Source organism: Leucoraja erinacea, chromosome 8 (genome assembly GCF_028641065.1).
Source record: "Leucoraja erinacea ecotype New England chromosome 8, Leri_hhj_1, whole genome shotgun sequence".
Lineage (NCBI taxonomy): Eukaryota > Metazoa > Chordata > Chondrichthyes > Rajiformes > Rajidae > Leucoraja > Leucoraja erinaceus.
Genome location: NC_073384.1, coordinates 2,725,386 through 2,753,352, shown reverse-complemented (window position 1 = coordinate 2,753,352; position 27,967 = coordinate 2,725,386). Strand labels below are relative to the sequence as shown.

Sequence of the window (27,967 nt, the reverse complement as noted above, 5' to 3'; positions counted from 1 at the left end):
ACTTTAGGTTCCTACGCTCTTGAAACATATTGAGTTGGATGGAGAATTTATTGTGATCAGCTTATTGGAAGATGTAACAGTGCAGTACAAGAACAGGCCCTTCAGCCCACAATGTCTGTGCCGTATATGATGCCAACTCACATCTACCTGCACGTGATCCATAACCCTCCATTCCCTGCATATCCATGTGCCTATCTAAAAGCCTCATAAACATCACTAGCGTATTTGCCTCCACCACCACCCCTGGCAGCACGTTCCAGGCACCCACCACCCTCTGGGTAAAAAACTGGCCCCACACATCTCCTTTAAACTTTGCCCCTCTCACCTTAATGCTGTGCTCTCTAGTTATTGAAAGTCAGTTGGGGAAATAAAGGAAAATGCACAAGACGTGCAGCACCAAAGTGCCATGACTGAAGTTATATTGAAGAATGGGCAGCATTGAAACAAGAGTCTAGGGATTTGACAGTGTGGATGTTGAGGTCTTTCACCAATGGGACACAATTCATCCTTCCAGGGACAGTCTTGTGACCAAGTAACCAGGCAGGTCTTGGAAAATCCAACAAATGTAGGATCATTTGCTCTCTGATCACCATCCAAATGGATAGTGTTCAGTATTTCTTCTTTCTAAATCTGGGGGTACTGGGAATATAAATAAAGCAGAATTCATAGACCAGGAATTGGTGCTTTGGCCCACAATGTCTTTGCTGAACATGGTGCCAAGTTAAACTCATCTCTGCCTACATATGATCCATGTGCCCCAGTACACGTGACAATAATACACTAAACTAAAGTGTCTAAAAGCCTTTTAACTACTTATTCGCAATGTAATGTTATTTTAAAACATTATATGAACATGTGTGAATGCTGCCTGGCCCTTGTGGGCTCTTATATGATATGTACAATTGCATTCCCATATATTCACTTCATATATTGCATAACATTTTGCAAATATATTGATCAATATTTGAATATTCAATGGTTTTCAAGACATTTTTCTTACCGGTTCTGCAAGTATTCTACAATTAATATCTACATCTTGTTTGCCATATGTTTTAATTGGCTGGTATGAATTTAGTTTTTTCTTCCATAATCCAAGGAAACACTCATTCTCATCCTAGTCTGACTGAAGATTTAAACCAAAGTACGTGAGGCGCATGAAAATGTTTCCTGCTTAGAAATACAAACAGCATAGACAGGCTCTAAGTATATTATCAGGCAAGTTCTTTCAGAAACGTATTGCTAAAGAAGCTTAACATTAATTATTGTAACTTTGGGAAGATTACATCCACAGTAGCCTTGTAAGAAGCAGCATACACTTCTTGACCTCAAATGCTACAGCTTTAAGACATAAGAATGGCATTTTACCAACTTTAATGGGATAACCAGTATAATCTTTCAGCAGTAAGGGAAGAAAAAGTGTTCTGAGCATAATACCCTGTGAGTTGTGTTGGAAGCTGCCAGTGATGTCTGTGGTGATCATGCTGCATTTGTCTGCACTTTGCATTTTAAAATCAAAACGGATACTGCTGCAAGCACCGCGTTTCTCAGTTTGTTTTTGGCTGGCAGCAACGATCGCTCTGTCCTGACACACAACCAGCTTTAAGCTCTCTGCAGACACATTTTTTTCATTATTGACCAGATTCATTCTGGTAGGATCCAACATTGAATTTATGGTGCCAACTAACATACCTTCAGGGAGCCGAGATTTACTCTAAATTCAGAGTAAGTAAATCTTTTGTCCCTTTCCAAGCTCCAGTTCATGAATCCTTGTTGCTACATCACACAGTACGTCCAAGGTTGCACTCTCATCATATGGTAGGAATTGTGTCATTTAAACATTTTCCTATGTATTATCATTTTAAGCACTTTATTAAGCACTTCAATATATTAACCAATTGTTTACTTCATCCTCTTTGTCGTAACACGTTCAGGTTACATGTGAACAAAGTTGATTTACACTTATTTTGTACAAATCGTTATTGACAGTGGTGCAACCTTGTTTTCCAAATGTGATTGGCATTGTGTGCTTGTTCTAATCGCAGCTTCTTTGCTGTGAAGTTTGAATTTAAAATGTTTTATGACAAAAGATTAAAAAAAGGTATATTTGAGTTTAACCACTGACTAAGATTCTGAATCAAGTGAAATAATGTGACGTTCCCATCCCCCAAATGTGCAGACATCTTAGACGTGGTGTCAGGCTTCAGACATTCTTCAACAATCAGATGAAAAGGGATTGGAGAAGATTAGTGGAAGGGATGCTGAAGGCATTGTCATCAAATTTAGAGATGCATTGCATCGACACAAGTTTTTAGAGAAATTCTTAATTTCCTAAAGAAAAATAATTTTAGTTCTCAAAGATTCTCATGGCAACAAACTGCTACTGGGGAAGAACGCTTATTAAACTAGCGTTAATGAACCTGCACTTATTAAACTAGCGTTAATGAACCTGTACTTTTCATTGTTATACTAACTAAGCAAATGTACATGCCATGTTGTGCCAGCATGTGATCCAGCAGATTAACATTCTTAGCAGAAGGTTTCCAGATGCTTGCAGATCTTAGTACTTAGTGAAAAGTGTGATTCACAACGTTCTCTTCTATGACATTTTACATTTGTAAAAAGATTATAAGATTGAAAGAATTAAAGTTTTAAAATATAGAGATGTATTTGGAATTTCTTTTTACTAGTTGATTTCCTGTTGCACTTGGGCAGTAATATTTAACATAACGTGCCATGGCCTTCCAGGTATCTTTTATTTGAATATTATTTTTAATCTTCTACTTGGCTCACAGTGTTCAGTTTTCTTTTGTTCCTAGTGATAATCTTAATTTAGTAATCCTTTTATTTAAGGTGTGTTTACTTTCCGCAGTGGAGCAAATAATGCTAATATTTTGAATATCAGAATGAACAATCATTAAAGGTTAGAGGAGAGGTGGGAAGTGATCGCGTTGAGACATTAAAAGCAGGATTTTTAAGAAACACTTCATCAGAATAAGAAAAAAAAGTTTAACTCATAGAATTACCAAAATGGTTCTGCAAAGAAGGAGGCAATTCAGCTTGTTGAGTGTGTACTGGCTTTCAGCAATCACCAAATCCATCTAATCCCAGCACCTTCTCCTGCCAACCAACTCACCTGGCAAAATCCTTCCTTTCACTCATTTATCCACTTCTCTATGGAAGGTTATTATTGAATTTGCCTGCACTAATACCCATAGCACATCAGACCCCATCTACATATATTAAATACAGCTTGTCATGCCACTTGTGGTTCTTGTTGCTAGTCAACCTCATTCTTTGTCTCCTACTTCCTGATGCCTCCACCAGTAGGAGAAGTTTCTGTCCATTACATTTCGTGAATTTAATACCTTGATCATATCTAATCAAAAGATTTAAGAACATCAACCCATCTTCATCAGTCTCTCCGCAAAATTAAAGTTCCTTTTCCCTGGACGCATTTTGGTAAATCTTTGGTATGGATACCCAGGGTATGGAGGGATATGAATTATGTGCAGGCAGGTGAGAGTTGATGGCATCATGTTCAGCACATTGTGAGTGCAAGGGCCTGCTCTTGTGCTGTACTGTGCAATGTTCTACGTTTCCTGCGCACTCCCTAGCCTTCAAATCCTTTCTTAAGTGGGACACCCAGAACGGGGACATGCCATCTTTGTTGGGTTGGAACAGAGTTTCTTCAAGGTTGATCATAGCTTCCTTGCCATCTGGTCTTTGTTTCTAAAGCCTAGGATTCTGTGTTCTTTTACCTGCTTCTTCACCTGTCCTTGCCATTGCCATTATCAATGGATTCCAGGGAGAGGGATGGACTGAATGACACATGTAATCAAGAAAGGTGTCATGTGAGTGTGGATGAGGAAAGCTGACAATTGAAAATAATGGCAATATCTGGCATTTTATACAGAGAAATGGCTTGTGAAATATGCAAAGTTGTTTGCTTCTGGTGCATCAACGTGACGACATGTTTGTGTTGTGCATGCGTGACAGGACATGTCATAGGTTTAAGGTTCTTGAGGAAACCACAGACTAGAAAAAGCAATGCTATCCATTAATATTAAGGTAGAATATTGTTAAGTAGTGAAATTGGATAAAACCAGCGTTGAATTTATTTCCCACCAATGGTGGAATATCCTAAAGAGAGATTTGCACTTGTTTGTTTCCTCACTCACTTTGCAAGCCTTCAGTGGTTCCGTTACTGCCGTTGAGCTTTCAGTGTGAGGGTGTCTGCAATATATTAGTCATCTGCTTCCTCCATCACACTCACTACTAACTAAGGGCTGAAAATGGTTTGACCTCAAGCTTCCCAATATACTTAGAGAAAAAGTTACACAGGAGGGATTTCAAGGCTGCAATTTAATCTCAAGAGTTCAGGCGACTGCTTTCAGAGCTCTTGCAGTTGTGATGTTATCTAAACACCTTGATGAGATTACTGCCTTATAATCATTCTACGTATCCATTTTTTTCCATACAATTATTTTTTTAAGACCCAACTAATATTAACGTAATAGACCATTAGTTTCCTGCAAAACAAGTTTTTTTTTTGCATTAGATTTTCTCATTGGAGTCATATGTTAACTAAGCCTCTGTCGATGGTCGTTGCGTTTGTGGCACTTGGATCCTAGCTGTATAAAACCTGTGAGTCTGGAGCTAGTACTTGCAGCTGAGCTTCCTAATTGTCCCATAATTTGTGCCACCCAAAAATGTTATCATTTAATGACATCAACATAGCAACTAAAATGAGTCCGTTGCATCACGTTTCAATTCCTGCAAAAATGTTAAAAACAGCAACATTACAGTTTGGTCAATCTCGAGCTATGCCATTCCTTCCTTTCAGATGCTCACACTGATTCACAGAAGGTGGTTTATATGCAAATGTTTCAAGCATTTACTGGGCAATGTGCTTGGTCAATGTAACTACATATCCTGGAGTGGGAGCAGTCAGTAACTAATGGGAGAGGTGGGGAGAATTATGCAAAGAAAATGAGCACTGTCAACAGACACTGGCATTTCTTTTGTGGAAGAATTCTCCTGGTGTTTCTCACTTGAGACTCCTAGTGTTTGCTGAAGTAGTAGCTCGAATGAGTATCAATGGCTGTGAGTTGATTTACTTTCAAATCTTGGAGCAATAAGTATAGAAAAATTACTATTGTGAATTCTTAGAACTAAATCTTAATGGTTATTTCACTTAATTAAATGTGCTCTTAAACTTTTAAGAACTGATAGTTTAAATTGTCAAGAAAATGAACATTGTAAGTGTCATTAAGTTTCTGTTGGTTTCTTTACATAGCTTATCAAGGGTGCTTTTAAATTAAATTTTCCTCTAATCCACTTTTATTAATCTAATAGTTTTAGTCCACATCTTTTGCTGAAATGGCCTACAAGAGCCATTTGGTGAATTGTGTAAACAATATATGTAGGATTCCTATACAGTATTTCTGTGAAATCGGCTTTGAAGGATTTGAAAATGTGCTCACTGTGGCTCACTCTTGATTAGTGGCAACATTGATCAGTAGCCATGAACAAACATATTTACGTGCTATTGGGTTTTGAGGTTCTCAAAATGGCAAGTGTGTTGGAAGATAGAAGCCAACAAATAAATTAAAATGTGCCTAAATCTATCAAATAATAGAGGTAGTGTTAAGGCAACCCATGGTACTGAGCTAAACAGGGAGATTACCTCTGAGTTTTGCATCAGTTGTTTCCAGCTGGGTGGCCTCGTTTGTCAAGTCCCCATTTACAGGAGAACATGCAAATGCAACAGCTAGAGAAGAAATGCATTTTAAACTAGCAACGTACAGAAATCAATTATTCATTCTGAATCGTCTTTCCCTCAAGTCCATAAAATCATGTCAAACAAATTTATCTGAGGCACTTCTTTTTGAAATGTTTTTATATTTTCCTAGATATCTACTGTCAAAGCAAAACTATCCTTTCTTTAAAAAACCCATTGCTATTTTCTAAGTTTGGCAATTGGAAGTTAGTACTAGTGTGATGAGTTTTACTGGGCTTTCAATAATTTAGGTACAGTAACATTTCAGTGATGTGAGGCCAAGCAGCAAAGAGGGGAAACTCTTTTTAAATCTAACTTTGAAGCGGTGCTTCGACAAAGAGCAGATTATGGCTTGCTTGGTGACTCCTTCCAGTTCTCTAGGCAATGAGCTGTTGACATTCTTGCAGGTTATCATCGAAGGCAGGAGGGCAACGCTCGGGCTTTAGCAGATAAATTCTCTCAAGAAAACCTCTCTCCATTTCATTATATATTGAAAGGTTTTGCATGGAAGCAGCATTGCTTATCAATAGAAACCCCATTTTTTATTTGTATCACCAACACAGATCACCTTATTTTTCATTCCTGTCTGATTATTGGAAGTATAACAGTTGGAGTAAAACATTAATTTATTTTCTTCACAATATATTTAGTAATTTAAAGAATGCTTTGTTTCTGAAAAGTGCTGCAGTCAAATTTGAATTCAGGGCAAAAAATCAATATGTGATAAGATTCTCTTAATCATTTTCTTGTTCAAATTTATCAATCTTTGATTTCCTTTCTGTTTTCTAAAAAAAATCAATCACTTGCAGTTTAAAGTGGTCCTTAATGCAGATGCTGCTGATTCAGAGACTTGTTTAAAGTTTAACAGAGAAGACACCTATAGATTGAATGTGCAGGAAAAGCCTACCATAATGCAGAGTGTAAACCAGAGCTAACAAACACCCTGCTGTGTTGAAACCCCCCCAAAGACAAAGGCACAATGAAGTAGAGAGTTACGAGCGGCAGCTTTAAAAACGGCAAACTATACATCTCCGTCGCTCCAATTTTGTCAGAATGCTAATGAGCCAGCTCTGATCTCCCCTCAGCTTCCCGTGTTTTCCACATCTTCAAGGACCACATGGTGCTAGCAAAATAAAGACGACTAAATGAGAATTTCCAACACTTTTTGTGTTCAGTCTTGATGCTTTTCAGTTGACTTGCTCATTGAATATTCTAAACTAAAAAGGCTGCAACAGGGGGTTAGCTATGAACTTTTTAACTGGGTAAAATTTATACAAAAGTGAATTAGTGTGACAGCGGAAATATGAGAAAAATTTCTGATTAATTTCCTCTTCATAATATCAATGACACCTTTGGTTCCACTTCTCGTTCTCCGACAAGGGGAGCTGGTAAAGAGTGAATGAAGCTTGTCTTATTCACCGTGAATGTTTAGTGATTTTTTAATGGCAATGTACCATATAAAGGCATCAGGAAGTACTCTGCATTCGCAATTGAGATCAGTAGTTAATAGGATGATGTCTTTTAGCTTTTGTCACAAGATTATTAGAAAGGATAGGTTTTCTGTCTCCATCATTCCATGCTTTTAAGAGCCTGTTGAACATAAGTGCCAAAATGCTGCTTTCTCTGCATTGTTTTCTGTGTCTAGTAAAAGCCCTTTAATAGAACACCTTTTATAGTTTTACCAGGTGATTTTTGTCACTGATCTCTCAGCTTCTCTTGCAGTATTAATTACTTGGAGTGTTCTCCTTTTCATCAGATGCTTGTGGTTCTGATATCCAAATTACACAAGCAGGCCGTAGCATTCGCCATTACTTGTCAGCATTTGTATAATGATATTAGGCAGTTTTATTCAATGGACATTCTCTACATTAGACAATTAGGTGACCAAAAGTTAATGCTCAGTAAAGAGTAATTGGATTATAATTACTGCAGTAAAATTGTTAAATTATATGATGTGTGATTTATTGGATTTTTGACGATACCAATAAAAGATGGAAATTTTTCATAACTAGTAACAATGCAAGTATTATAATTATAGATAAAGAACAATTTGAATGTTCTCTTTCAAAGTAATGATTTTAATGGGCCAACCCAGCAACTGCAAATGAAAAAGCCAGATTATCATTTGATTGGCACAGTCAATTCTTTTGTTTTGCTCTCAATTTTACTTTAGTTTTTAATACAATTCATTGACGGTATTAGACAATGTATCAAAGAGATGTTCTGTTATTACCATGGCAACAATAGTGTTGTCTTTCACGTTGGGACAGTATTGCAAGAAAACCCATGGAGTCGTTGAATTTAAAGCACAGAATGATCTTAAGTATTTTTCAATTATATTAAAGTGTTTGAATAAATAGGTGCATCGAGCCAAATGAGAGCATTCCTGTGTTCATATCGATTCAGTAAAGGGAGTGGTGGGCTGGTTCATTTTCACAGTAAGCAAAAATGTGTTTTTGTTGTTAACTGAAACATATTTTGTAGCATTATGCTTTTATCTCTCCACATTTGTAGATATTTCACCTGGAAATGTATCATTAGAGAAGAGTAATTAAATTAGTGCTGTAATCTCACACTCCTAAAATGTGTTTGTTCTAGCTGTTGGTATTAGTTGAATTGTGTTATCCCTTCATATGCAAAGAAAATGCTGCGTGGCAGAGGGAATTGGATACTTGTACTGCAGTATTGACATTACAAATCACAGACTGGCTATTATTAATGCGTCACGGTAATAAAATAATGTCACCATTTCCTGCAAATCGTGGTTTTGAGGCTTAAATAGAGCCTTGCAAGTTACCTGGATATTTTTGCCCATGTTGCCATCTGTACCAGGGGAAAGTTAAACAAGCAAAAATGTGTTAGCTTTGGGGTTTTTTGTTTTTTTGAAACACCAACAGTACGAGTTTTAAACAACAAAAGCAGTGTGCTTTCATATCTAATCTTGAGATTAGGTATTGTGACAGAAGCTAAACTGCCTTTTTATGGTGCCAGAAGACAACCTTTTTTTCCCCTAACAAGACTGGTCTACCACCATTGCCCACTCAACCTAATTAAATCAATCCTTTGTACTTACCATTTTCTCCTCTAGTGACAGTGCTAGATCTGATTATATGCTTCATGCATATTCAAAGTGTGGTGCTGACAGCTCTTTAATTAGCTCTTACTTAATCAGTACGAACAATGTCCATCTTGTTCTTTTTTACCCTTAGACGTTAGAAGTAGAAACAATTCAGCAAAAATGAAACATGAGGCATTCATCTGAAAAATGTCCCTTTACAAGTCTTCTGCTCCGTAAGATTATATTGGATTAAATAGCAAGTGGTTAAAGTTGAAATTAGAAGTCCTTGTTTTGATTAGACATTAATAAGTTTTGTGATTTGATAAATCTGTTTTGGTCTTCAATTGCTGTTACTAATAACAGGATTAATTTATCTCTGGTATTACGCTCAGTAAGCTATTTTAATTTGAAACAAAGACTTGAATGAACATATCACTTTCTAAATTATGAAATAATGAGTTCTTTTTAAGAAGAATCGTGTATGTTTGATTGTTTGGGTAAATTCCAGTGTGGTGCTCCCATATTTGGACAAATTACCATCAGAACGAATAAGCTTTGAAGTGTATTAAAATAATACGGCACTACTTTTGAAAGCACTTTCTATATCGCAACTTGTGAATGTTTGACTGCATTTGATTGTATGAATCCAATAAGACATGAGCGTCAGAGAACGGCACTATTTGCACTTTTCCACTGCCGTTGCTTTGTTTTCACTCCTTCCCTTTTGTTCCCACTTGTTGTTTGTGTTGAATAACTGATGTTGCTCTGATATTCCTACAATATGAGTCCAGTTACTGATACGTTTCAAATCAAACATATTTTGCATCCATGTCATACAAAATTCACTGCTTCAAAATAGCATGACACAGTTCAGAAGAGTATCTGGGTTAATAGTCCGTAAGCTGTTTTCTAATTCTGTATCTCCCTCCGGTTTTAGCTCCAGACATATGTTCAACCAAGTAATAATCCCTGAGATTCCACAAAATGTGTATGATGTGGAAAATATTCTTCACTTGTAAACTATTTTATAGTTGGTGCTTTAAAAAGACATTTAGTGGTTATCTTGCTTGTTTTCTGATCTTTTGTGGCCTTGCCCTCCCTCCCTGTGAAGTTTCTCCAATGCTACAACTGTCTGAGGTACCTACACTGCTCCTGATGCAGCCTTATGATCAACATTGATTCACATTTGTCCAGAACAAAGCTGCAGGATTCCCCTACAAACTCTGTCATTCCTCTTTAAAACACTCCTTATTGCCGACCCCTGGCCAAATATTTGGACATCTACCCAAACGTTTCTGTCTTGAGTCCGGTGTCAGATTTTATTCGATAATCTTCTTGTGAAGTATGTTGGGATGCTTTGCTCAAAGTTAAAGTTGCTAAACAAATACCAGCTGTTATTGTTGTTATTCTGATATAATTGAAATTCAAAATAAAAGCAGGAAAGAATTGTTTAAGGCTTTGTAATTATATTTGAGTAGATAGTGTCCAGGGTGAAGCTGGAGTGAAGGGACACAGTTAGCAGATGTGGTAGTTGGTCAGCCTTGCACCTTCCCCCCAACATAAACAATAGTCACATGACTGGTGCTTAGCTGCTCCTCCTGGCTACTACGTGATTATTATTATTGTAGGAGCCATTCTTGCTTAAGCCAGTTACTGTTAGCATGTTTTATTATTTTGTCTAGATATTTCTTGCAGAATAAGCGAATTCGGTATTCTGAAAAACACAAGGAATCATGGGATTTGTCAAAGGTCAAACGCTATAAATAAAAATTGAACGAAGTGCTGTAGATTCAGAGTATAGTTTGGGTCCGATTTTTAATCTTTTTTTCAAGTTTGTATTTGTCAGGGGGCAGATAGAGGGAGCAGATACGAGTGGGAGACCAGTGGGGGGGAGAGCCTGGACCAGCACTCAGCAGCTGCACGCACGCAGAACCGCGCCTCATCCGCAGCCATGATCGAACCCGTGTCCCCGGCAACTCAAGCGCGGGCGAACCGCCACTGGACTGTCCCCGGCCCCTCCCCCCCACTCGAGTGTCCCATACCTGCCCAGGGGGCAGTCAGAGACGTCCGGACTGATGGGACATTGGCCCCCAGGCCCACAGCCAACCCCAGTTCACCTCCCTCCGCCTCTCCCGCCGGGCCAACCGACATCCTGGACCAACGACACTAGCAGCCCCAGGCCCACAGCCAGCGCGGTGAAGCGCCAACTCCAGCCCAACCCCGCTCCAACTCCAGAGAAACCCGCTCCCCGACGGGTCGCTACGGCGACAAGTGCCAGTTCGCCCACGGCCTCAGCCGCTACCCCAAGTACAAGGCGTACCTTGCACACCACTGGCTTCTGACCCTACAGTGGCCGCTGCCACTTCATCCACAACCCCGAGGAGGAGCAAGGGCCCCGGCTTCGCCTGTGACAGAGCGCCAGCCTGGGCTCGGCCTCCTCCGGCCCAGCGCTAGACTGTGCCTCTCAGCGGGCGGCCTTCAGCCCCCACCTGGAGTTGGAGCTGGCCCAGACTCTGGGCTTGGGGCTGGGCAAGGTAGGGGGAGGAGGTTGCTGCTGCCACCAGCACCAGCAACTCCAGCGAGCGCCCGGCATGCCCATGGCCGGCAGTTGCCCGCCCGCAGACTCTCTCTCCGACCAGGACGACCTCAGCAGCGGACCGGCAGCTGCCCATCTTCAGCAGGATCTCGGTGTTGAACTGAGGGGAGGGAGGTGGAGGTGGAGGGCTGCCGGCCAACCCGGCGGGACAGGCAGAGCTGAGCTGGAGCCAGCGGCTGCAAGTCCAGGACCGCCCTGCAGCCCAGGGCCAATCGGACACGTCTGGACAGAGACGGGACACCCGGGAGGGGACGGGGACAGCCCAGCAGCAACTCAATAGCACCCGCCGCAACGGAGAGTTGACCCCGACCCTGACCACGGACGAAACGCAAGCCTGCACACAACACAGCACCTCCGTTGCCAAGACTATTTTTCACTTGTGACCTATTTCCTGGGCATGCACAGTCGGGATACCGAACTCGCTTATTGTTTTGTACCCTTGAGGGTGGGATTTTGATATGTAGATGGCCATGACTAAGCGATACGACAGGGAGTGGTCAGATCAGACGGAAGCTGGCACTGGACAGAAGACACAGTTTTTACCAGCTCAGATTGTAAGAATGGAAAGCTACAAATTGTATAAGAATAAAGAGGATCTGGTATGTTCACATCTTTGCTTTTTCAATTACTTCAATAAAGAATCAATTAAACTGGAAATAAAGACTGTAAGATTTGTTTTTATTATCGAATGCGTAAATCCACTCCTCCCTGCCAGTGTAGTAACGGCGGCTCCGAGCCACCCATCTTGGAGCAGGGCCGGCGTAATGATGCCAGTGTAGTAACGGCAATTCAAAGCTACACATTGTAAAGTTAGCAAATTGCCATTTTTTTTGTTGATGGAAATCATTTGCAATTGTTAATTCTGTGTATTCATATTCAAATGTTATATTATCGAGAGAGAGAGAGAGAGGGCATACAGAAACAGGCCCTTCAGCCCATCGAGTCCACGTCGTCAACCATCAACCACGCATTTACACTAATCCTTCATTAATCTCATTTTTTAATTCTTTGCATATTTTCAACTCCCTCCAGATTCTACAGTCACCTACACACTAGGGGCAATATACAAGTGCCAATTAACCTACCAACCTGATATTTTGTTGTCTCTTATCCACAGAGCTTTCTTCTCTTCACATAAAACGCCTGAAAGATATTGTTGAGAGAAAGTAACTGTCCGTTCAGTGCAGGGCTGTTGCCAGAATAAGACAGTTCTTCTGTGCAACAGCTGTGAATTGAATTAGATGATCATGTCACTTAGTAAAAGTACTTACAATATAATTTTCATTCAGAATTCCAGTGTAATCTTAACACTGAAACCTCCTAAGTCTAATTGTAGCAAAGACTTCCATGGTTGTACAAAACCTCGTTGTAGTTTTAAAATAGCAAATTTAGAAAGACAGTAGAGCACAGGAACAATGTGTGCGCTGAACATGATGCCAAACTAAACTAATCCCTTCTGCTCACATGTAATCTATATCCCTCTATATCCATGTGCCTATCTAAAAGCCTCTTAAACACCACTATCATATCTGCCTCCACACCAGCCCTGGCAGCACATTCCACATCCACCACTCTGTAAAAAAATACACACCTCCTTTACACTTTCCTCCTCTCACCTTGAAGCTATGCCTTGTAATATTTGACATTTCCACCCTGGATAAATGGTTCTGATTCTATCCTGTCTATATCTTTAATTCATGCTATTAAATAGATCCTTCCTTATTAGCCTATTTGTATTACTTTCTTTTTATTATTTATTTTATTTTTTAATAAATGACTAGTGTAGAATGTTAGAAGACGCTTATATGTCATGAACAAGATCATGGGTGTACATGATGGATGGAAATGTTGTCATTGACGGTTCCCTGTGAAATGTCTTTTGTCTTCAGTGGGCAGGTGTCAATAAAAGGTTACTCACACTTTCACACAAATGGGCAGTGGTTACTTGCTGCAAGCGTACAGTTGGTGAACGCCGTCTCCACAGTGTTAGGCCAGCCACAGGAACGGCTGCTTGGCTGCATGTATGAAATGAGAATTAGTGAAGGGATTGGGCCAGGTGGTTTTCTTCCTTGTCTAAACTTTGCTGAAACTGAACCTTAAAATGAAAAGTATTCTATTCTGCAGGGTTGATAACTTTCAGTTTGAGGAAATTGAATGGTAAACATTCAGCCCGTTTAGTAGCACTGAAACTTGAGTTTGGGATGTACAGATGTATCTTGTACAAGCAAAGATTAAACTAAACAGAAAGAATATTATGTCAAAGCAGAATATTGACAATGCTCATGAGGTCGGCAGCATCAATGGAGGGATAAATAAGTTCATGTTATTGGAGCAGAATTAGGCCCTTCAGCCCATCAACTCTACTCCGCCATTCAAAGGTGGCTGATTTATCTTTCCCTTTCAACCCCATTCTCCTACCTTCTCCTCATAACACCTAACACCCGTACTAATCAAGAATCTGTCAATCTCCGCCTTAAAAATATCCATTGACTAGGCCTCCACAGCCGTGGTGTACAAATAGCTGGTGAGCACTGCAGGTCGAGCAAGTTCAGAAAGCTGCAACAGAATGTTACTGTTCATTGGAGGGGATTGAATGCAAAGGTTATTGTGTTGGAAGGAACAGCAGATGCTGGTTTAAACAGAAGACAGGCACAAAATGCTGGAGTAACTCAGCGGGTCAGGCAGCATCTCTGGAGAGAAGGAATGGGTGACATTTCGAGTCGAGACCCTTCTTCAGACTGCAAGTCACGGGAAAGGAAAGCGAGAGATATAGACGATGATGTAGAGAGATATAGAACAAATGAATGAAAAAAGTAACAATGATAATGGAAACAGCTCATTGTTAACTAGGGAGGTGAGAACGAAAAGCTGCTGTGACTTGGGTGGAGAGAGGGGAATGCAGGGGTTACTTGAAGTTAGAGAAATCAGTATTCATAGACAATAGGTGCAGGAGGAGGCCATTCGGCCCTTCGAGCCAGCACCGCCATTCAATGTGATCATGGCTGATCATTCCCAATCAGTACCCCGATCCTGCCTTCTCCCCATATCCCCAGACTCCGCTATTTTTAAGAGCCCTATCTAGCTCTCTTGAAAGCATCCAGAGAACCCGCCTCCACCGCCCTCTGAGGCAGAGAATTCCACAGACTCACCACTCTCTGTGAGAAAATGGCTTACTCCTTATTCTTAAAGTGTGGCCCCTGGTTCTGTCCTCATTCACTGCCCCAAAACCCCTCCAATTAGATCAATGATGTCAACAACCCTGGAACACGTTCTCTCCTCTGCACCACTTGTGTCACCTGCACATTCTTGGTCTCCATCCTATCACAGCTATTCCCTTTGTTCTTCCTGCTCCCCCCCGCTACTGCAGCTTCAAATACACTTGTCTTCACACTTTGCCCATTTGTGATGAAGGGTCATCAACCTGAAACATGAACTCTGTTTCTGTCGCCATAGATGCTGATTTCCCAGTGCTTTTTTATCTTGTGCGCACACACTTGGCCATCAAGTCCGTGCTGGCTGTCACGGTAATCTCATATCCCCTTATCACCTGTACTTCTGCAACTTTCCCTCACCTGCCTATGCATCCCTCGTGATTTTCTTGGCCATTCATTGGTACCAAAGGGTAATTGACAAATGCCAATGAACCTACTAATAATAAATCTTTGGGACGTGGAAGGAAGGCAGAGCTTGCGGAAGTCATTAAGAGAGCATTAACTCTACACAAACGAGGTGATCAACATAAGCTGCAAGATGATTCAATGAAAATCAAAGAAACTGCAGATGCTGGAAATTTGAAACAAAACTGAATATGTTGGGCGGCAGTATCTTTGTCAAGAATTCACATCTGTGAGCCTTTGTCAGAACTGTATCAAAAAGGAAATATTCACTGAAAACAATGTTTCAGCTCATCTATCACAGCTTCTAGCGCAACAGCTGTTGGCCATTGGTGCCTCCTGGTTGGCCAGGGCTTGCTCCTGATTGTCCCATCTCAATGTGGACATTAGCTGCGACTGGTTTAGGCATTGTAACATTTCCATCCATGTAGCCAAACACATTTCAGCATTTTCTTTCAAAGCTCCATGTAAAGTTTCACCATGTGAGCACTCGTGATATTCTGCCCCAGCTCAGAGCCCACATCCTAGTTTAGTTCAGTTTATTGTCACGTGTACCGAGGTACAGTGAAAAGCTTTTGTCGCTTGCTAACCAGTCAGCGGAAAGACAATACATGATTACAGTGTATTCACAGTGTACAACACATGATAAGGGAATAACGTTTAGTGCTAGGTAAAGACAGTAAAGTCCGATCAAGGATAGTCCGAAGGACATAGAAACATGGAAAATAGGTGCAGGAATAGGCCATTCGGCCCTTCGAGCCTGCACCGCCATTCAATATGATCATGGCTGATCATCCAACTCAGTATCCTGTACCTGCCTTCTCTCCATACCCCCTGATTCCTTTAGCCACAAGGACCACATCTAACTCCCTCTTAAATATAGCCAATGAACTGGCCTCAACTACCTTCTGTGGCAGAGAATTCCAGAGATTCACCACTCTCTGTGTGAAAAATGATTTTCTCATCTCGGTCCTAAAAGATTTCCCCCTTATCCTTAAACTTCCTGCATCTAGCCTGTGCAACCCCTTAAGAATTTTGTACGTTATCAATGAGGTGTGCTGTGAGAAACCAATGAGAGAGCAGTGCTTTGATGTCCCTCGGACTATCCTTGACCGGACTTTGCTGGCTTTACCTTGCACTAAACGTTATTCCCTTATCATGTTTCTATTCACTGTAAATGGATTGATTGTAATCATGTATTGGCTTTCTGCTGACTGATTAGCACACAACAAAAAGCTTTTCACTGTACCTCAGTACATGTGACAATAAACTCAATTGTGAACTGAGATAGATAGTAGTTCAGAACTGCTCCCTAGTTGAGGTAGGATGATTCAGTTGCCTGATAACAGCTGGGAAGAAATTCATTGAATGTGGTAGTGTGCATCTTTACACTTCTATACCTTTTGCCCGATGGGAGAGGGGAGAAGAGGGAGTGGCCAGGGTGTGACTGGTCTTTGATATTGATGCTGGCCTTGCCAAGGCAGTGTAAGGTATAAATGGAGTCAATGGAAGGGAGGTTGGTTTGTGTGATGGTCTGGGCTGCGGTCCTGGATGGAGCTGTTCCCAAACCAAGCTGTGATGCATCCTGATAAAATGCTTTCTATGGTGCATCTGTAGACATTGGTGAGAGGTGTAGGGGACATGCCAAACTTCCTAAGCCTTCGAAGGAAGTAGAGACGTTGGTGTGCTTTCTTGGTCGTTGATTCAATATGGATGGTCCAGGTGAAGTTGTCGGTGATATTGACTCTGAGGAATTTGATGTTTTCAACCATCCCTACTTCGGCACCATCAATGCAAACTGGGATATGTGAACCGCTTCACTTCCTGGAGTCAATCACTATCTCCTTTGTCTTGCTGTCATTAAGATAAAGGTTATTGTCTCGACATCAGGACACAAGGTTCTCGATCTCCTTCCTGTAGTAATAATAATAATACATTTTATTTATGGGCGCCTTTCAAGAGTCTCAAGGACACCTTACAAAAATTTAGCAGGTAGAGGAAAAACATGTAAGGGGAATGAAATAAATAGTAGAGACATGACTAGTACACAAAGTAAAGACAGAATACAATTCAAAACACAATATGAGGCAATTAATGCACAGATGAAAAGGGAGGGGGACGTGGGGCTAAGGATAGGCAGAGGTGAAGAGATGGGTCTTGAGGCGGGACTGGAAGATGGTGAGGGACACGGAAATGCGGATCAGTTGGGGGAGGGAGTTCCAGAGCCTGGGAGCTGCCCTGGAGAAGGCTCTGTCCCCAAAACTGCGGAGGTTGGACTTGTGGATGGAGAGGAGACCGGCTGATGTGGATCTGAGGGACCGTGAGGGTTGGTAGGGGGAGAGAAGGTCAGTGAGATATGGGGGGGCCAGATGGTGGAGGGCTTTGTAGGTGAGGATCAGGATTTTGTAGGTGATCCGGTGGGAGATGGGAAGCCAGTGAAGTTGTTTGAGGACTGGAGTGATGTGATGCCAGGATTTGGTGTGGGTGATGAGTCGGGCGGCTGCGTTCTGGACCAGAACTCTGTACTCTGTATCATCATTATTTGATATCCGGCCCACAATGGTGGTGTCGTCTGTGAATTCGAATTAGATTTGTTCATGGTTGCACAGTGGTGGGTGTACAAGGAGTAAAGAAGGGTGCTGAGTACATCATTGTGGAGCACCAATGTTGAGGATTATCGTGGAGAATGATTTGTCCCCTATCCTCACTGATTGTGATTGGGGTCTATTGGTCCGGAAGTCGAAGATCCAGTTGAGGAGACGAGCTGTATTCCTAAAAAATAATGATGGTCAAACAGTGGCTTCAGTAGTGAGCCGGAGTGGAGTATATAAAATGGTAGCTAAGCTATTGAAATATCCTTCGTTGCTATATAAAGAATCGCAGGAAATGTATCTGGCAAATGAATGTAAAGCAACAACAATAAGTGAAACACAAGCAATGTAAAATGTAGCAGAAATCAAACCACGGTTCAAGTTTTAAAATGTTCCGGTCGCGACATATATTGTTAGTGGATGATGAACTTTACTGTTGAAATAACATTCCTGCCGTTCCTTGTTCACTATTGCCAGCCAGCAGTTGTTGACCATGCTTTGAAACCTCTTATAGAACTGTTCATTTCTGTTTTTCAGGAAACAATAAAGAGAAGGAGGAGGCGATGATGCAAGAGTGGTTTGTCTTGGTGAACAAGAAGAATGCCCTGATAAGACGACAAAACCAACTTTCACTTTTGTAAGTGGAGTGAAAAATTAACAAATGAAATGTATTTTGTCAAAGTGCATAATGATTTAATTGTTTGCCTTCCTCTTTGTGTATTTGGAGTACTGTGTTGAATTGTAGTCACCCTGCTGTAGGAAGGATGTTGTTCAGATGGAAAGAGTGCAGAGAATATTTACGAGGATGTTGCCAGAACTTGAGGGGCTGTGGTTATAGGGAGAGGTTGGGTAGGCTAGGACATTATTCCTTGGAGCGCAGGAGGCTGAGGAGTGATCTTGTAAAATCTTGAAGGGAATAAATCAGGTGAGTTTTTTAGAGTAGAGGAATCAAGGACTAGAGGATATAGGTTTAAAGTGAAAGGAGAAAGATTTGAGAGGAATCTGTGTGTTTTCACACGGAGGGTGGTACCCATATGGTAGAAAGTTGAGGCAGATACAACAACAACACTTGAATATTTTGGTTAGGTACAAGGATAGGAAAGATATTTAGCGGGCTATGGACCAAACAAAGACAAACGCTTAGTTTAGATGGGGCAACTTAGCTGGCATGGATGAGATGGGCTGAATGGCCTGTTTTGGTAAAACGAGTTCACAAGTTATAGGAGTTGATTTAGGCCTTTCGGACCACCGAGTCCACTCCGCCGTTCAATGATGGCTGATCTCTTCGACCTGATGACTCTGTGATAACAATTATTTCACAATTCTGAAAGTAAAAAATAACGTTTGAACATAATTCAATAATGTAAAGCTTAGAACATTTATACATTTTTCATTCTTGTTACTTACAAGAGAGAGTTAGATACAGCTCTTAGGGCTAACGGAATCAAGGGATATGGGGAGAAAGCAGGAACGGGATACTGATTTTAGATGATCAGCCATGATCATATTGAATGACGGTGCTGGCTTGAAGGGCTGAATCTGCACCTATTTTCTATGTTAATTCAGTGTATAAGTACTTTAAACTTTCCACTAATATTCAGTTCCACAGTTTAGAAAGAGGGAGGAATGGTTGATAGTAACAAGTGGTTGGTGTCTGGTTCTAGATTTGTATCCTTATGAAAATACATGGAGGAAAGATCAACGTCACTCACACTTCTTCTCGTGTACTGAGTTAATATTGCAAAATATCTTTCAGTATTGTGGATGAAAATATGAATCGCAGTACAGGAGATAGGGGGTTATGGTCAAACGTGTAGGATATTACTGAGGAAGATCATGTGAGAGATAAGACTTCCAGAGGAAAGGCACATAAATGGTGAGGAATATAGGGGCAGGAACAGCAACAAGTAGGCCCAGTATTCAAAGAGCAGAGTCTGTCGGCAGCAGGTGGAGATTGAAGGCTTCCACACCATCCCTTAGCAGCATCCAGACCCATCAACAAGAAATATGAGGTCTTGGACAACTTCAACAGCACCTCCCAGACCATCGAGTCTGCCTGCTTCTGCCATTTCTCTACCTCCTTTTTGCACAACACTTAAAAAGGCCACAACACTTTAAAGTTTCTCCCTGCTTCAGTTTAGTTTAGAGATACAGTGTAGAAACAGGCCCTTCGGCCCGTTGAGTCTACGCCAACCAATGATCACCCATAGGTTACACAAAAAAGCTGGAGAAACTCAGCGGGTGCAGCAGCATCTATGGAGCGAAGGAAATAGGCAACGTTTCGGGCCGAAACCCTTCTTCAGTCTGAAGAAGGGTTTCGGCCCGAAACGTTGCCTATTTCCTTCGCTCCATAGATGCTGCTGCACCCGCTGAGTTTCTCCAGCTTTTTTGTGTAACCTTCGATTCTCCAGCATCTGCAGTTCCTTCTTAAACAATGATCACCCATATATTAGTTCTATGCTACACATTATGGATTATTTTACAGAAGCCAATTAACCTACAAACCTGCACGTCTTTGGAATGTGGCAGGAAAACGTAGCACCAGAGAAAACCCACACGGTCACAGAGAGAATGTGCAGACTGTGTACAGACAGGACCCATAGTCACGATTGAACCCCAGTCTCTGGCGCTGCAAGGCAGCAACTCCACCACTACGCCACTGTGCCACCCTAAGTCTTAACTTTGCTACCTGATGTATCTTTTATCTCCCCCAAAGGGTCTCCAGCATTGTCCCATTAGTGGGACTCCAACCCCCTTGTTGCAGTTTTATCTATCCAATTGCAGTCAGCAGATCAGAAGGCTTCTCTTCCCACTCAGGAGCGGCTGTTTCCACCAGTGTCCCCAAAGGTTTTAGACCTAAAAGCAGTGAATCAATTTATCTGCTAATCTGACAGCTAGCTTATCTCATCATTAATTAGTCATAGAGTGATACAGTGTGGAAACAGGCCCTTTGGCCCAACTTTCCCAGTCCTTGCCAACAATGTCCCAGCTACACTACTCCCACCTGCCTGTGCTTGGTCCATATCCCTACAAACCTGTCCTATCCATGGACCTGTCTAACTGTTTCTTAAATGCAGGGGTAGTCCCAGCCTCAACCACCTCCTCTGGCAGCTTGTTCCATACACCCTTTATGTGAAAAAGTTAGTCCTCGGATTCCTATTAAATCTTTCCCCCTTCACCTTGAACCTATGTCCTCTGGTCCTTGATTCCCCTACTCTGGGCAAAAGACTCTTGTGCATCTCCCCGATCTATTCCTCTCATGATTTTGTCTTTCTCTATAAGATCTCCCCTCATCCTCCTGTGCTCCAAGGAATAGAGACCCAGCCTACTCAACCTCACCCTATAGCTCACACCCTCTAGTCCTGGCAACATCCTCATAAATCTTTTCTGAACCCTTTCAAGCTTGACAGTATCTTTCTTATAACATGGTGCCAGAACTGAACACAATATTCTAAATGCTGTCTCACCAACGTCTTATACAACTGCAACATGACCTCCCAACTTCTATACTCAATACTCAGACTGATGAAGGCCAAAGTGTCAAAAGCCTTTTTGACCACCTTATCTACCTGCGACTTGACCTTCAAGGAACCATGCACCTGTACTCCTAGATCCCTCTGCTCTACAACACTCCACAACACTCCACAGAGGCCTACCATTTGCAGTGTCGGTGCTGGGACCGCAGCTATTTACAATATACATCAATGATTTGGATGAAGGGATTCAAAGTAATATTAGCAAATTTGCAGATGACACAAAGCTGGGTGGCAGTGTGAACTGTGAGGAGGATGCTATGAGAATGCAGGGTGACTTAGACAGGTTGGGGGAGTGGGCAGATGCATGGCAGATGGAGTTTAATGCGGGTAAATGTGAGGTTATCCATTTTGGTAGCAAAAACAGGAAGGCAGATTACTATCTAAATGGCGTCAAGTTGGGGAAAGGGGAAGTACAATGGGATCTGGGGGGTCCTTGTACATCAGTCTATGAAAGTAAGCTTGCAGGTACAGCAGGCAGTGAAGAAAGTGAATGGCATGTTGGCCTTTTTAACAAGAATAATCGAATATAGGACCAAAGAGGTCCTTCTGCAGTTGTACAGAGCCCTAGTGAGACTACACCTGGAGTATTGTGTGCAGTTTTGGTCCTCTTTGAGGAAGGTCATTCTTGCTATTGAGGGAGTGCAGCGTAGGTTTACAAGATTAATTCCCGGGATGGCGGGACTGTCATATGCTGAGAGAATGGAGCAGCTGGGCTTGTACATTCTGGAGTTTAGAAGGATGAGAGGAGATCTCATTGAAACATATAAGATTGTTAAGGACTCTCACTGTCCAGAACAGTGGGGCCACAGTTTAAGAATAAGGGGTAAGCCATTTAGAACGGAGACGAAGAAACACTTTTTCTCACAGAGAGTGGTGAGTCGGTGGAATTCTCTGCCTCAGAGGGCGGTGGAGGCCGGTTCTCTGGATACTTTCAAGAGAAAGCTTGATAGGGCTCTTAAAGATAGCGGAGTCAGGGGATATGAGGAGAAGGCAGGAACGGGGTACTGATTGTGGATGATCAGCCATGGTCACATTGAATGGTGGTGCTGGCTCAAAGGGCCGAATGGCCTACTCCTGCACCTATTGTCTATTGTCTAACCCAATTTGCTATTCATTCAGCTATCTCTCCTTGGATCCCGTGCGATCTAACCTTCCAGAGCAGCCTACCATGTGGAACCTTGTCAAATGCCTTACTGAAATCCACGTATACAACATCTACAGCTCTGCCTTCAACGACCTTTTTGGTCACGTCTTCAAAAAAATCACTCAGATTTGTGAGACACGACCTCCCACGTACAAAACAATGCTGACTGTCCCTAATCAGTCCTTGCCCATCCAAATGCCTGTGTAACCTATACCTCAGAATACTCTCTAGTAACTTTCCAACTGCAGATGTCCAGCTCACCGGCCTATAGTTTCCAGCATTGTCCCTGCAGCCCTTCTTGAAAAAAGGCACAACATTTGTCACCCTCCAGTCTTCCAGCACCTCTTCTGTATTTAAGGACGACTCGTAAATTTCAACCAGGACTCCCGCAATTTCCTCTCTGGTTTCCCACAATTTCCTCGGACATATCTGATCAGGCCCTGGAGATTTGTCTACCTTCAAACATGACAGTACCTTCAGTACTTCTTTGACGGTAACACCGACTGCTCTCAAGACACTTCCATTGACTGCCCTGCCCTCTGTCCTACTGTCCTTCTCCTTGGTAAATACAGAGGAGAAATACCGTATTTCCCAGCAATGAAGACGCACCCCCATTTTGAGTTGTGCAATTTTGAAAAAAGGCTGGCGGGACAGGATCAAGGGTTGCTTTAGTCCAGGGGTCGGCAACCTTTTTTGCATAGGGGCCTAGACCCATGTTTGTGAGCGGATGGCGAGCCACATCTATTGCCATAGTTAATAAATGGAGGCAATAATGCATACTAACTAAATTAGTAATTAGTAATAATACATACTAATAATACATGAATTAATAATAATACATACTAATAATACATCGTTTCCACGTGTTTTTCAATTAGTTTTCTGCAGTTCCCAAGCGCCTGCGAGCCCCAGGACTGGCTGTAGCGCACAGGTTGCCTGCGAGCCCCGGGACTGGCTGTAGCGCACAGGTTGCCTGCGAGCCCCGGGACTAGCTGCACTTCAGCTGTCCGGTCCCGGCGGGCCGCTCGCAGCCACACGAGCTACTGAGTGAGTTGCTGGCATGATCCCCGACCCCCTCCTTCTCAACGCTCCTGCCCTCAACGCAACTTTACCCCTGGCGGCCCAGCCGTGCTGACCCGGGCCCGACTTCCCACACGCTGTGGAAGGAACTCTCCCACCCCAGCGGTGCTATCCTTTTACAGCCACTGTGCTGAGGGATAGCCAAGTCCATCTTTCTTGGCTAACAATCGAACCTTCGGCCTCCAAGACGCAGGTAAATTTTCAGGCCTTATTTTCGGATAAAAAAAGCGTCTTCATTGCCGTGAAATACGGTACTCATTGAGGACTTGCCCATCACCTGTGGCTCCACACAGAGGTGACCGCTTTGATTCCTGAGAGTCCCATTCTCTAGTTACCCTTTTCGCCTTTATGTATTTATGAAATCTTTTGGGATTGTCTTAATACTACCCGCCAGAGCTCTCCTGGTCCCTTTTTGCCCTTCTGATCTACTTTTTCAGTTTACTCCTTAGTTCCCGAAACTCCTCCAGGGATGCACTTGGTCCCAGCTGCCTATACCTGTCCCATGCATACTCCTTGTTTTTGACCAATACCTCAATTTCCCTCGTCAGCCAAGCTTCCTTGTGTTTGCCTGCTTTGCCCTTCACTCTAACGGGGACGTACACATCCTGAGCTTTTGTCAGCACACTTTTAAAAACATCCCACTTGGCCGATGTTCCTTTCCCCTGAAATAACTTGCTCCAGTCAACTTGAGTGAGACCTACTCTCATACCCTCAAAGTTGGCCTTACCCCAGTTGAGCATTTTAACACATGGGCCCACTCTGTCCCTATCCATAACTCTTAAACCTAATCGAACTGTGGTCACTTCTCCCAAAAGGCTCCCCACAAACACTTCATTAACTTTCCCTTCCTAATTTCCCAATACTAGATCTAGTGTCGCCCTCTCACGTGTGGGGGCCTCTACATTCTGCTTGAACTTCTGGACTGGTCTGTTATCTCTAAATGATCACATTGTTATTCAAGCTCCATTTCTAGACGAGTACAGGTTTCTCCAGTGGAGTATTGGGAAGATCACATTCATTCTTCATAATCAATGATACAACCTCTGGCTAGTGCCTCCGTCCTTCTCTGGCAGCTGTCCCAGGTTCATTTGAGTTGGCCCTTGGGCCACGTGTTCAAACCCAACCATGTGTATTACTCTGGATGCCAGTTTTTTACCTCAGTCGGATGGGCAGGAGAGAGCATCAGATGTTCTTAGCTTCGTCGATCTGCGTCAATCCAACAATTTGTTCCCACTCCTCACAGGTCCCAATGTTCTATACTTGTCATCTTGAAATCATCCAAAGCTGCTGCCTCTGACCTAACGTGTCAAGTTCTTTTAGACGGGTCCTGACCCGAAACGTCACCTATCCATGTTCTATACAGATGCTGCCTGACCCGCTGAGTTACTCCAGCACTCTGTGAAACGTCACCTATCCATGTTCTCCACAGATGCTGCCTGGCCCACTGAGTTACTCCAGCACTCTGTGAAACGTCACCTATCCATGTTCTATACAGATGCTGCCTGACCCGCTGAGTTACTCCAGCACTCTCTGTGATACGTCACCTATCCATGTTCTCCACAGATGCTGCCTGACCCGCTGAGTTACTCCAGCACTCTGTGAAACGTCACCTATCCATGTTCTCCACAGATGCTGCCTGACCCTCTGAGTTACTCCAGCACTCTGCCCTTCAGTTTGGGACAAGACCTGCTTGCCAACCTTTATGTCGATGACCCCCGCTGCCTCTATTAATGCTGTTGTAAGCTGTCCAATTTATTTTGGAAGTATTTCTTCACATTTCCTCAAATCCTGGTTTTCAAATCTTTTGTTCACTTGGCTTCACCTTGGTACACTCAGTGCAAACTCTGTAATAAACGGCCATTCTCTACACTGACATCCCTTCAGTGTGTTTGTGGTCTGTGCTGAAAAGTTGCTGAAGAAAGTTTTCATCACTCCCTGTTTGACAGACTGGTGCTGCCATAACTTGTGAGTTTGGCCCTCACCCTGTACCTCTTCCCTTGCCCACCACTGTCACCTCTAAGGACCCTCTCCTCAAAGCCTGGTCCTTCCACCATCTTTTGTTCACTGTGCTTGTATCTCTTGGTGTCACTCAGTGCAAACTGTGTTCAATAAACGGCTCATTCTCTACACTGAAGCATTTTAATCTGGTTTAAGTGTGTTATTATGTTTGTACAACAGGGAAAAGTTGCTGAAGAAAGTTTCAGAATTCCCTGTTGACAGACAGACTGGTGACAGAATTACCATGCTGCACAGAACCGGCCCTCACCCCCACCACGACCCTCACCCCCACCACGACCCTTACCCCCACCATGACCTTTACCCCACCACGACCTTTACCCCCACCACGACTGTGGGAGGCATCGAGTAACTATCTCAGTCCTTCCCTCCAGTAATGCTCCCTGTCCCACTGAGTTACTCCAGCTTTTTATGTCTATCCCAATCCATCCCTCCTTCCAGCATCAATGTGCAGCGGTCTGGTGCGGCTTCAGGTTGTCATCTGATGCTGCTCCCATGTTGTGAGAGTTCCTGCCTCCACCAACTGGCTCCAGGCCTCTGCCATGTCTGGGTGCAACCTGCCTTAGAAAGTGCCGTGCATCTTGTAATCACAATGTGCTGCCATGCGGTGAGAACAGAGAGGTTGAGAAGGAGTTTCTTCCCAGAGGCCATTAGGACTGTAAACTCCTATCTCACCAGGGACTAACATTTACTGAACTACTCTACTGCTTCTTTTCAAATTGCTGTTTTTTTCCCATTTTCCTTCCGCCCACAATATTTAATATGTAAAAGAACATGTGATTCTGTTTGTAGTTTGTTTGGTTGTTTGTTTGTTTGTCTTTTTGCACAAAGTCCGCGAGCATTGCCACTTTTCATTTCACTGCACATCTCGTATGTGTATGTGACGAATAAACTTGACTTGACTTGAGTTGACTTGACTTCTGCCACTGCTATTGTGGGTTTGTAGGGTTGCCTCTGTGAGAGTGCAATTATAGGTCAAATGATGTCCTGGAGTTATAGTGCTAGACTGATCCAACGTGGACAGGCCCTTCAGCCCCGCTTGCCCAACACCGACCAACAGACATGCTGCCACCCTGTGAGAAAATATGAAAGAAAGTGAATGCCTTGCTGTTCCGCACCACTTTACAGTGGGCCGGTCTTTCTCAATGACTTGACTAAGTGTGGTACCATTAGCTACTGCACTCAATATGTTTGCAACATCATCAAAGATTTCTATTTTGTTCATGAATGGAGAATGATTTCTTCACACCACAATGTTCCTGAAACAAAATTAAGAGGTTTGTTAACAGAAATTCCTTTCACCTTGCATCTTTATTCCTGAACTCCAGACAAAATCAGATGCACATCTTTCTACATTGAAATTATGTTAAAGTCAAGATATACTTCATACTCCTGCTTCAACTTCTTTTTCCCCAGGACCGTTGAGTAATGCATTTCTCTGCAATCTTTCATTAATCATACAATCTTCAGTATCCTACAAAGCAATCCGTGGCATATTGTAATCCCTCTACCTGACTGTCTTGAGTATCTCTATTTTAGTTCCTTTCGCTTCAAAATGGTGTTCCTCGCAACCATATCCCACTCTGTTTCTCTCAACCTTATTCCATTGTGTTTCTGTCAACCATATTTCACAACTGTGTCTTGTTACATCATCAAGAAAAATGTTCAATCTCATCATGCCCTCATTCCGAATCCTTGAACAGAATCTATACCAATGCAAATGATCTCATATTGTACATCGTTTCACACTCTATATTTAAATTCACCATAATTAGAACACTATTAATGAAGGTTTGTGTATCAGTCATTTGGAGTAGATTAAAGGTTTGAGACAAGACAATGGTCAGTCTTGGTAATCAATAAATCTTAAAGATTGCTTTAAGTGCGTAATGATTGGTTAATTGTCCTATTGATGAACTTTTTTGTCTTGCCTAGGGAAAAAGAGCATGATCTTGAGCGACGCTTTGAGCTGCTGAACAGAGAACTCCGAGCCATGCTCGCAATCGAAGGTAAGTGATGCCTGCTTGTTTATCACTTTCCATGGGTCGGGACACTTCACCATCACCTGGGTCTTTTGTACAAGCTCCTTATTTATAAACAGTCCAGACCTGGAGGGTGTTAATCAACCCAAACATTGTATCTGATTTTATTAGAAAATTTAAGTCTTCTATATTAAAACCATTAAAAAATATAACTGAAAATCGTAAAACTTAATGTGAATTATTGTATTTTTATATGTTCGTATCGACAACATTCATTATAGATACTTTAATTTAACAAACACTTGAGATTATCAATAACTTGAGCGTGAAAAATGCATTTGCAAATGTTGGAGATTTCCTTGCTGCGACCAATCAACATGTGGTAGTAACTGTGACATTGCAAAATAAAACAATTGCAATCAATGCAGATTGATTTTGTGGTTACATATTGACCTTGTTAGCTCTTGATGCCACAACGTTATGTCTTTCTTCACCTGATAAGATACCTGAGCCATTACAAATCAATTCTAATTTATTTCATGGATTCTGCCACTGGCATATATTTAGCCTG

General features: G+C 42.3%; 2 protein-coding genes across 2 annotated transcripts in view; both read left to right on the top strand.

Annotated features, from left to right (window-relative positions):
- Positions 1 to 27,967, top strand: part of mdh1ab (malate dehydrogenase 1Ab, NAD (soluble)) — a 259,183-nt gene that overhangs the window by 25,368 nt on the left and 205,848 nt on the right. The window lies entirely within an intron of this gene.
- ehbp1 (EH domain binding protein 1) overlaps positions 1 to 27,967 on the top strand; it is a 373,177-nt gene that overhangs the window by 318,914 nt on the left and 26,296 nt on the right. The window contains exons 23-24 of the mRNA XM_055638879.1: positions 18,176 to 18,275; positions 27,350 to 27,423. Of these exons, the coding sequence (XP_055494854.1) occupies positions 18,176 to 18,275; positions 27,350 to 27,423 (174 nt within the window). The remainder of the gene's footprint in view (positions 1 to 18,175; positions 18,276 to 27,349; positions 27,424 to 27,967) is intronic.